Source organism: Anoplopoma fimbria, chromosome 3 (genome assembly GCF_027596085.1).
Source record: "Anoplopoma fimbria isolate UVic2021 breed Golden Eagle Sablefish chromosome 3, Afim_UVic_2022, whole genome shotgun sequence".
Classification (NCBI taxonomy): domain Eukaryota; kingdom Metazoa; phylum Chordata; class Actinopteri; order Perciformes; family Anoplopomatidae; genus Anoplopoma; species Anoplopoma fimbria.
In genome coordinates, this window is record NC_072451.1 from 3,424,552 (window position 1) to 3,436,711 (window position 12,160).

Below are 12,160 nucleotides of genomic sequence, written 5' to 3' on the forward strand. Positions count from 1 at the left end.
GACAAACTGCAGTTAGTCATGACGATGATAAAGATGATGATGATGATGATGATGATGATGATGATGATGATGATGATGATGACGCTAAACTGACTCTGCGGGTAAGTTCGTCACCTCCCTGTGGAGGTCAGAGGTCAGCACCACAACCAGCACAAACAACGCATTAAGCTCTTCATTGACCCAATCTCCATTTACAAACAACAAAGGATGCACTATCAGAGTCAATTCAACCCTAACCCATCAATAAGCCCCGCCCCCCAGTGCTACTCCATCAAGCTGTCAGAGCTACGTTAGCATGTAGCCCACACTGTCAATAACTGCATTCCCTGAAGAAATATTATCTTATTATTTATATAGAAAAATGACATTTTAGAGAGAAGCAGACAGAAGGGTCTACAACATGTGTTTGAAGGATATATATCCAGGATGTCAAACTGATTCAGCAGTGAAAACAGGAAATAAAGATTAAGATAGGAGCTAAAGCTACAGATCACCTGGAGAGCGAGGCAGAAGACAGTGAAGTTAAGGAACATCACAGTTCACACTGTCAAGCCCAGTTGGTCCTTATTCACTATGACAATCATTAAAAAACAAGTCGGTATAACTTCACTAGCTAGTCTTACGAAGAAGTGTTTTTTGCTAGAAACATGACGTTTTAGAAACGTATATCTCCTTCCAACCTCTTTGGTTAACGACCATCACTGTTACACAACGTTTAACCATGACGAGCTTCCAAATCCACTAAACCAGTCTGAACATGAAGAGCATCTGAAACCGTTGATGAGAGTCTGTGAACTGCAACAAGGTCATGATGGCTTGAAGGTATTGAGAAAAGATCCAAACTGATACCCCCTCATTCTAGACTGGATCTGTTTATCATCAAAACATCACTTATATTCAGGCAAAAGAGACTGTGTCAATAAAATGTTGAATAAGTATTACTCAAAGATCTTTAAAAGAGACTCTGTACCCTTGCTTTTGCCATGCTAGCTGCTCTGTTACGCTGTATTTATGCATGATGGTGCTTTGAGCCCAATCCTCATTCCCGTCCCTTTACCCTTCCACCAGTTTATGAGTACCCTTGACTGGGAAGTGGCCCTTGACATGCATGTCTGCATTGCATTTCATGACAATCCATCCAAAAGTGAGACATTTCACTCAATACCACAAATGTCAACATCCTGATGGTGCTACAGGAAAAGTCAGGGGATTACCAAAGATAATGATTTTCATCACATGGGGGCTATGGATATGTGTACAAAATGTCATCGCAATCCATCCGATAGTTGGAGAGATATTTCAGTCTGGACCAAAGTCCCTGGGACACGACTAGCATGGCAAAAAAATATAAGACATACTGTACATTTTCCACCATCAGTCTGCACCTTCATCAGCTTTCACCGAGTCCCAACATGGAAACTCTAAACGTTTAGGGGAATAAACTGGTGTAAATGTGGAGAAGATCTAATCCCGAAACTGGATAACAAACAACAGTCCAACATGTCTCACCGGCTCTGTACTCATGTTTGACCTCAAGGATTTTTAATAGGAACATAACATCTTGATAATCATGCATTGTGTGGATAAATGAGGCACTAGACCTCTTTGCTGTATTTAGCTCACCTCTTGTAAACACGAACGTCATAATCAAAAGAATAAAAAATTATGAAAATGAGGGTAAAGAGCACATCCAGTAAAATGGTACAAAGGCAGCTATTACCCTGCTTTCATACACACAAATAAGTGTTACACAAGGGGAATTTGAATTATGAAATGTTACGCAATACTCTAAGCTGTGGGTCACTCACACCAAAGTAGCAGACAAACCAGCGGAGCCAAAACCAACATGTACCTCCCTTTGAATTGTGTTGATTTTGAACTATGAAAGCATTAACCGTGTTTGAAGTCACGTATTTTACCGGGATTTTGAAGTATTTTATTAGAAAAACTGTATGGAAACAGCAAAACATGTCGGTGTTTTTTGCCCTTTGTGGATATTGCGTAGATGTTCTAAATTGGTTATGGAAACGCCTTTGCAGAAAGAGTTCTGACTTAGCGAACACTGAACTCGTGACTGATCAGATGTTTTTGCTGTTAGCGTGTTCTAGGATACATATCGACATTGTCTTTGTCTCTAGACAACATGGCACATGGCCAATACGAGCTGACATGAAAGAACAATGAAACAAATTCCTGAGGATCTCTTTCCGTTTTTGTAGATGGTTAGACAGCAAAGGAGACTTGTTTATTTGCCAGTTCACAACCTCTACTACTTCTTCCCTTGTTTACAACCATGCGTAGCCTATTCCACCAACTTCTGACCAAACTATGCTGACATTTGTCACATTTCAAAAGTTCGCTTGAGAACTAACAAAGCTTTTGATAGATAAAGGTCAGCACAGGGACCCAGTAAGGGAGTGAGTGCAACACAGGAAGTCCAGTTTTTAACCCTCAACTCATCCGATTTGATTTGTTTTCCCGGTCGACGAAGATAAACGTTATATTCTGTCCAGGGAGCAGAGAGACCAACACAACTTGCACTGACGACCCAAATTAAACCAGCTCTACTAACAAAAATTTGCATTATTTGGCAAATAAAAAGTTTAACCTCAACTCTTGCCACAAAGCAAAGTCACTATTTAATATGGAGAACAGCATTCAATCTTTTGAGTGTAGTTCACAAGCTGCAGACACGGTTCAATGATTGTTGCAGTGATAACTTCTGTCTGTCTGATGAACCTGCAGTTTCACCTACACCAACAAAGCCCCTTGCATTCTTCACAATACCTGCAGACATCTGTTGCCACCTTTTTATCTTTAGTTTTCGTTATCGGCACATATATTGTAGAAGGCAACATGTACCAAGCTGCCCTTTAGCAGCTCAAAGTGGTCGCCTGTAAGCAGCTCAGCATATTGACTTAATAGTGTACAGTACAAATCTCACAGCTTATCCATCTCTAATCCCTCTTTTCCCTCTAAACATCAGTCCTCCTCACTGTCACGCTAAAAACGATGCAACGGAAACAAAATACGACAAAGAAGATAATCGAAATGGAAACGCTCTCGGGCTTTAAGAGCACAAACTCCAGCTTCAGCGAGCCTTGTCAGAAGTAACTGCAGAGTTGTACCTTTATTTCTGCTGCATACGTCCTTTCCCACATGAACTGAAGTCAGTCATGTGTCATCATTCATGAGCTTAGGGGAGCTGTAAATCCCTGTTGTGTCATTTTCTAAAATATGATACCATCACTGAATATTTTTTTCAGTGATGCATGGGTGTTGTGTGATGAGGTTGAACCTTGTGATTGCATGTATTATTTGTTCCTGACACCTAGCCTCGAGCCCAAATGGAAATAGTGCAGGGGAGCTGCTCTCAGATCAGAGACCTGGCGAACCGAGTGCTGCGAGGAAATGAGATAAAAGAAGTGTACAGATAAAAGCACTGCTGTCCAATAGCTGGAAGGGAAAAGTTAGATATTAAGCCGATTCGTTCAGAGCAGCAGGAAAACAGTGTGCTTTAAGTCAACATACTTGCAGGAAAGAACTGCAGTTTAAACAAAAGTTCAATAACATTGTGTCTATTATAATGTGTAAGCTAGAGCTTCCAAAGATAAATTATTTGACAAACAAAAAGTTGTACCGTGTTTCATACGTTAGGGTGAGTATGAAGTGAAGGAGAGAGACATGCAACAGGGACAACAGGAAGTGAAGTGGTGGTAGTGGCTTCTGATTGGCTTATAAACACGGTCAGTAGCTGGAGCTGCAGCAGTGGCTGTGACATGAACCTCACAGAGCTTCTAAAAGTTATGTTCCCAAACAACAAACGAGCTATTATCTTTGGAGAGTTTTTTCTCCCGAACTGTGTTTGTTTTTTAGGTGGAGGGGGATGGATAGGACAAACAAACACAGGACTTTCACCCAGTAGACTGCTGTAAGAGTCCCGTGTGACACCAAAAGTCAACGTTGGCTTATTTAAATTTAAACTTAAACTTAATTGAACTTAGATAACGTAAAAAAAACAGTTTGAGCCTGCAGTGAAGTGTCTCCATCCCTACAGTTAAGAGATAATGAAGATATGGAAGAAGAGGGTACCTGATGGTTTTGATCATGCTGAGGCCCATCTCCACACAGCAGTGGGCGTGGTCCTGTCTGGGCTCAGGTAGACCAGACACACAGTAGTAACAGTCTCCCAGGATCTTTATTCGTAGGCAGTGGTTCTCCTGCAACACACCAGGCACATCAATTGTTAAAAATACGCAACATACAATTCACTCATTTAATTAACCTTACAATAGGAGAACGTGGAAAATAAAATATTGCATTTGTGATCAAAAATAGAAATACAGAGAAGGGGCAATTCAAAAATAATAAACCTGTGGAAACAATTTTCGGCCATCAGTCTGAAACGCTCCTCAATGTAATACCAGACAAACATACAGTCCGACAGAGATGAATGTTGAATCAATAATTCGCTCTGTTGTTGTGAATGAAATATTCATCTGGCTGATGGAGTTTCTTTATTTAGCTCTCATGAGCGCTGGCAGCCCTGAAAGGCTGTCTGGAAAAATATAGAAAACAACGTCTGCTGAAAAGTGTTTTTAGGATTTATTTTTGGACAGGACGGGGAGTGTAGAAAGCAAACTTTATGTTATGTATAAGATGCCACACTTTTTGGTATGAAACACATTTTGTATTACATTTTAAACCTAAGACATAATTGTTTTGGTGTGAAAGAAAAATGGAAGAAAAGATCAGATCATAGATGTAAGATTTAAAATGATACTGATAATAAGTAAAACACATAAATAAAATAAAACCAAACATCCAAAACAATAAAAAAACAAATGATGAGTCTAATGGTCGGGAAAACACTGCTGATTATTCTGGCATCATGTTCGCTAACATGTTGTTGACTTTCTTATGTAATGTAAACTTCAAAATTACAATCAAGGTCATGTCCATATATTGTACAATAAGTTGAGAATGTAAAAATGATTGCGTTAATGTTCATATGTATATATGAAAAGTCAATAACATAAAAATGATCAAGGTCAATTAGCATATATCGTACGACTAGTCAAAAACGTAATGATGAACCAGGTCATGTCTATATATATATATATATATATATATATTGCATGATAAGTTGACAATCTAAAAATACTAATCAAGGTCATGTCCATTTATCATATGAAAAGTCTATAACATAAAAATTATCGAATTCATGTCCATTTATCATACGAAAAGTCAATAACGTTATTATGGTGACAGAACTATTCACTATGAGAAACAAAAATGAACAATGAATCCAAACTGACGACAGCTGGTAAATTTGTAAAACAGAAATCAAAGTAAAGGAACTTTAAAGCCTGATTTAGGACTCAATGAGCATTTAAATAAATAAAAGTGAAAGATGGATCTGGGGTCATAAAGCTTCGTGACTTACGTGTGCGAGGCGGTCGAAGCGTGCAAAGAGTTCATTCAACATTCGCACCAGCTCCTGCGCTGACAGCGTCGTGGAGAGGTTTGTGAAGCCTTTAACATCTGCGAAAAGAATGCTGAATAAAATACGGAAATGTCACTTTAATATCCAGGTGAGTTCTTTAAAACCATCCAAACATAATATTTAAAGGAATACTTCAACCACAGAATGACCATTATACATGTGATATGATCTTTTATTTCCTGGTGGGGATGCACAACCTCACTTATCAAAAACACAACATGTCTTGTACCCACTTTTTAAATAACTATAATGCTCTGAACGCTTTCACAAACATCCTGCCACACCTTTAGCACCCCCCCGATAAATCACGACCAAACCAGCTGCCTCACCTGACATTCTCGTAGCGGTGGATGTAGATTCTGTGAAACTGATGCTGGAGGTGTTCGTCCTCTACATTTGTCATGTCGTTGATCATTTCTAAAACTACAAAACGTGGCAGGACTGATAACACCAGTCTCTCCTGTGGGGGGGGAAGAAAAACAACAAGAATATTAGAACTCTGAAGCAACAGAAAAGACAGATACAAATACACATATTTGGATATATTGAAAAAAAAACACATGCACGCACTTTCAAAAGAAAAAAATATTACTGAGATAATAATAATAACAATATAAATAATAATAATCATCATATCAAAAATAATTATCATAATATTCATTATGATTATTATTCTTGTTTTTAATAACAATAATAGAAAAATATAAATTTCAACCTGTTTCAATTGTTAATCAGCTCGTTTATAGTATGATTTTTCATAATTGTATAGATGCATTTATATAGATATATACACACACAAACATATATATATATTGACATATGTTGTACAATAACTGATACGTTTGAGATATTTTGGCAGCAAAGTACAACTTTGACTTACTTTTTTTATGAAAAACTTGATATATTGTACATTTCCGAGGAGATTGTTGCACGGTGAATCACAGATTAAGAGCAATGAGGACTTAAATGTTGACACGAGTCAAACACTGAGTATTAAACGAGCAAACACGAGTAAAATAATCTTGTAAAAACACATTACATAAAAGCCTGTCTGTGAGAAATAATTTAAAAGATGAGTCTGCCAGCCTAAGCTCCTGGAGCAGGATCCTCCAAAGCCTCCGGGCCCACAAATACAACACCAACAACCAAAGTTTGTCTTGTGTTTGTTTTTTTTCTCCTGACGCAGTTCCACTTGGCAAACACAGAAACAGATTTGGAGTGGGAGCGTGCAGCGTCCCTCTGTACGCTTTGGCCTCAGGGATCTGCTCAAGCATCTGTCTCCTTCAGATACTGAATACATTCAAACAAAGACTCATTATTCAACCTCAGAACCCATCGGCTATCAATCTGAAGACCGTTGAGCCTCTGGGGTTACGGTCATTATTTATATATGTATGTTTGCATATGTCCAAGTCTGCTATACTAACTATTACTACAAAACACCTCCACATCCGCTACTAGTATCTCACCAGTGTTTCTGACCGCAATAAGCTAGACTTTGGTGTGTGACCAGGCAACAACCTCTGATTCTGCCGAGTGAAGTCAATGCTGAAGTGTCTCGAAACATGCATTCTCTCTAGTGTCCACCAGGGGGCGACTCCTCTGGTTGTATAGAAGTCTATGAGAAAATGACTCTACTTCTCTCTTGATTTATTCCCTCAGTAAACATTGTAAACATGAGTTTATGGTCTCAATCTCTAGTTTCAAGTCTTCTTCAATACAGCATGATGTTCATTTAGTAAATGATGCTCCATTTAGAGTCAAACACACCATAAAGCAGGGGATGCTTTAGGGCGGGGCTACACACTGATTGACAGGTCGACACCAGAGACGTATGTCACAATGACTACGTCCACTTCTGGTATTCAGTCCATGTGTGTGACGCAGCTATGTCATGGCAGTTGAGGCATTAACTTCCTGTTAAATGGTAATGGAAGATGATCAGTGTTGGGATTTCTGATAACAAACAAATGGCATTACTCAACATAGCAGCAGAAATGAACAGTTTGGAGGGAAGTCAAGTCTTTCTGTCTGCATTAAGGACTTGGATGATGAGTGAAGTTTCGATGTCATTTATGGTTTATTCAATGATTCAATGATTCAAGGATGTCTTTTGTCAGGAAAGCAGAATGAAATAAATAAATAAAACATATGTAAAAATGTGAGATAATTATTGTGTCACCACACAATCGAACACAAAGTAGAAATATATATTTGTGTAGTTGGTTTGTCTTTGCCCTGTTCTGCTCTTAGTGCAGACTACAGTGTGTTTTTCTCAAGTCTCCTCTGAAATCAGTGAAACTGCATGATGCTCTCTGAGAGCTCTGAAGAGCCTCTTCACATCGAGAGAGAGAGAGAGAGAGACTCATCTGCTCCATTCTCTCCTTTCTAGTCACATCTCTCTTCATTCATTATTGTGACACTGAATGAAAAACTGATGCTGTTTCATCGCTGCCTTCGGTCTCACTTAGGAACACACACACACACAAACGTGTTTAAGCCCTTGAGGGGTCCGTGTATTTTTTGGCTCAGTTGTGGGGTCCATCATTTCTCTCACACACACACACACACACACACACACACACACACACACACACACACACACACACACACACACACACACACACACACACACACACACATACAAACAAGCACACACACACACATGCACCAAAGGAAACTGTCTGAACTGCTCCTGATTAAAATCTGAAAAGGTCTGATTAGAAAAACAGTACTTCAACAGGGTCATAAGTCTTAATTAAAAATAATGATCCAGTTTGATAAAATGCATCTGATTGGTACAACAGTACTCTCCAGTTGAATGTCTGGGAAAACTGTGCAGATTTGTTCTAAAATAAACGTCATGATTTTCTGATTTTTCCGACAGCACCGACGAAACCAGGTTACCCTGCCCCAAGTTCTGATTGAACGCATCCGCGTTATGGTCTGTTTGACTCTAAATGGAGCATCATTTACTAAATGAACATCATGCTGTATTGAAGAAGACTTGAAACTAGAGATTGAGACCATAAACTCATGTTTACAATGTTTACTGAGGGAATAAATCAAGAGAGAAGTAGAGTCATTTTCTCATAGACTTCTATACAACCAGAGGAGTCGCCCCCTGATGGACACTAGAGGTAATGCAGTTTTAAGACATTTCCGTATTGACTTTACTCGGCAGAACCACAGTTCGCTGCCTGGTTTTACTAAATAAGTCCAGCAACACGCTCAATTTATGCAAATTACATACATACAGTCTTTTTAAATTAACTTTCATCTTCACAGACACTCAGTTAGGTATGCAGAAAAACAACTACTTGGTTCGGTTTAGGAATAGATCGTCATTTGTGTTAAAATAACTCCGGAAGTAGTTCCCTAAAGTAGACATCGGTTCATAGCGGTCTTTATACTTCCTCGTTCATGACTATGTTTATAACATATGAAATACATTCGTTGGATATCTACGAATTACGTCACATTTTTGTTCGGATTTATTGCTATATATACGAATGCTATATTGTGAACAAACTGGACAAGAACAAGCAAATACAAAAAAATACAAAAAGACAATAAAAAAGACTTTCTCTAAATAGCATGTACACATATAAGTTATGCAAACAGGTGAAGCATCACAGAGGAAAAAATGTAAAGCTTATTGCTCAATTGTAAAATATGCTGCCTATATCTTTATAAACCAATTTGAGGAATAATTGCCAAAAAAATAATGATTATTAAAAAAATACATATTTGACCTTTTAGTTAGATACACATATATATTATTTCACATTTAAATGTTGATGTTTTTTATAATGTGTGTATTGGAGGAGAGCAGGTGTTTCAGCGCTCTCTGCTCTCAGCTCTGTGGTGTTTCGTGTTGACCTGTTATCTGTGCTGAGAAGCAGAGCTGTGCATCCCCCAAATGAAGGTCTAGACAGACAAACATTCCAGTGGAGCGTTGCTAACGCTTCGGCTGCTGCATCGCTCCCGGGCGTTTTGGTGGTGGAGAGTCACTGCAAGAAATGTGGATTTTTCTCTTTTTTCCCCCACAGAGTGGTCTTGGATTCTCACTGAAGGGTTTGGCCCTCTGAGGAGCTGGGTTTGGCTTTGGTTTAGTCTGTTGAGCTGTTCTGTTTCTGTGGAGTTCTGTGTGTTTACATTGAAGCTTTTGATTCCTCTAACAATCACATTATGATCTTTGTTTGAACAGCCTTCACCTTTTGTACAAAAGCCTTCCACTATGCATTTAGATGATAATGTATTTTCCATTTTTCAACTTTTGCCGCATTTTATTGTTGTAAATATCTTTACACTGTCTTTGCAAAATGTGTATTAGCTTACAAAAGCATCTTGGCTCTTTAAATCCCCTGTTCAACCTTGTAACTGTGGTATTTTTATGCAGTTTAAACAGAATACTTCCGTTTGTACAATGCTCACCAGCTCGTTTTCTTGAGTTTGAAATGACTGACCTTGGAGCAGTTTGACAAAAGAATGTTAACTCCAGGTTTATTAACTTAAAGCTCCATTTAACATTGATGTGTCAATGCTCTTTTTCTGTTTATTTAAAAAGAAATGAAGTGTATGGCATATGAATTTATTTTACATGAAATGAACTCTCTCTTTTATCATTTCAGATGATGTTTAGTAGTTTTTCTTAAATGACATCTATGCCTTAATGGTACATCTTCCTGCTATATATTGCCTTTGCATTTTTAGTTAAAGAAAGCTAACAAAACAACTTAGACTTCTAGATTATTATTATTTTAATTGTTTTTTAAATATGTACATATCATCTGCCACTGTAAATATGAATCCTACCCACTGTACATACAGTACAGAGACATCTGTACATTCACATACTGTACATAATCATCCAATCCATGTAAAACCATTCAGTTTTTATTTCTTTGCTCTATTTGTTTTGTTTACAACTCACAGAAGACTTGGATATAGACATTGTAATTCTTGTTTTATTGTTAGATATATTTATGTATTTTTTGTTACTCTTATTTTCCACTGCTTGTGTATTTAACAACCCTGCCTATTCTTTACTTTTATATATCCAGCTCTCATTCCTTGTATACATGCATACTTTTATACTGTTCGCTGCTGCTGGCTGGCCGATGGCTACCAAACGAAATTTCGTTGTATCACTACAATGACAATAAAAAACCTCTTTATCTTTATCTTATCTTATCTTTATACTTGTCTAAATAAAGCTGATTCTGATTCTCTTGAACTCTAGAAGTTAACTGAGATTTCTTCCTAAACTGGCTTCATCACGTTTCTGCACGAAAATTCAACCGAATCAAAAATTTAACAAATTACATCGACTCAACATTCATTTTCTAGTTGGTTTGGCTTTTCTCACATTTGTTAATAAATACAAAAGCAGTTGATTAATATTTAAAGAGTGAGCAAATCTCATTTGAATACACTTATGATGATTCTCGGGACATGTCAATCTGCATCTCATCTCACATGTGTGTTTTTATGTTTTTTTATTGTTTCTACCGAAGCAGCAACTGACTGTCTCAGGTGGATATTTTTTGCAGTGTGGACGGTGGACGGGGGGGTTTAGTGTGTGTTTGCTCCACTGGACACGGTCTCTGGTTTGGACAGCTGAGAGCCAGCGGACTCTGTGTCACGTTAGCTTTGAAAATCATTAGCACAGCTTGATTTTAGCCGAGAGCCAAAGCCCTCCAGCAGCTCACTGACGATTCCATATTCATATTTCATTGGGATTGTGTTAAAGGGTCACAAAACACTTTGTTCATGCTTTTATTGTCGCTTGTTTTTTTAACTTTAAAGTCAGCAATGAAAGAGCTTCAAGGTCTAATTTAATGTCAGCATCTAAAGTTGACCCATATTTATCATCTGTGCTCCTTCAGTGAACCATTTAGGTTTTTGTCCCAAAACTATAAAGAGGAGTTTATTAAAAGATGCATGATTGCTTCCAAGATTGAATCTCTTATGTTAATATTTTGGGCATTAAGATGATATTCTCAGAATTTATGTGCACATACACGTCATAAAATGAGTCTATGTCATATATTCGTCAAACTCATTCTTCCTCTCATTGTACTACGCTTCAAACTATGACTCTCTGCATAAGTTTTGTAATTTTCAATTTCTGCTTGTTAAATGCATACCCTGTCTTTTTAAAATGAACTACCGTGTTCACTGGAAATCATCTTGCTTAGGTTTCGGAAAAGATCGTGGATTGGGTTAAAAAAAGAAAGTTTGTTACGTAGGTAACGAGACATCGTAACGAGTCAATGATGACTCAACCCCCGCTGACGCTCCCCCATTTCTACACTGGCAAGGAGGAGAGAGACTTTTTGGTTTCACACAGGACACGAACAACGATCTCCTTGGTGAAAGTCTTGTTTTTTTCACCCGTTCAATCCTCCCCATCCTCCTCCCTACAAAGACTTTATTGCATTTAACTACGTCACCTGACTTCCTACTTTTCCATCCGCCATTTGGCCACCTACAGCGTCTTAGTTAGAGCTTCTGATCAAGCTGCCGTATTTATACGTAGATGATTTACCGAGAACTACGAGAGTAGATTTAGATGAGCAAGAAATGAAACATGTCTGAAATTGGATGAGTTCCGTTGAACGTCCAGCTTCGAGGATAACCTTCCTGTAA

At 38.1% G+C, this 12,160-nt stretch overlaps 1 protein-coding gene across 1 annotated transcript in view; it reads right to left on the reverse strand.

Annotated features, from left to right (window-relative positions):
• The window catches only part of adcy8 (adenylate cyclase 8 (brain)), an 86,482-nt gene that overhangs the window by 39,122 nt on the left and 35,200 nt on the right, over positions 1–12,160 (reverse strand). Inside the window, exons 4-6 of the mRNA XM_054624367.1 lie at positions 5,836–5,966; positions 5,447–5,558; positions 4,093–4,220 (exon numbers count right to left, since the gene is read on the reverse strand). Of these exons, the coding sequence (XP_054480342.1) occupies positions 4,093–4,220; positions 5,447–5,558; positions 5,836–5,966 (371 nt within the window). The remainder of the gene's footprint in view (positions 1–4,092; positions 4,221–5,446; positions 5,559–5,835; positions 5,967–12,160) is intronic.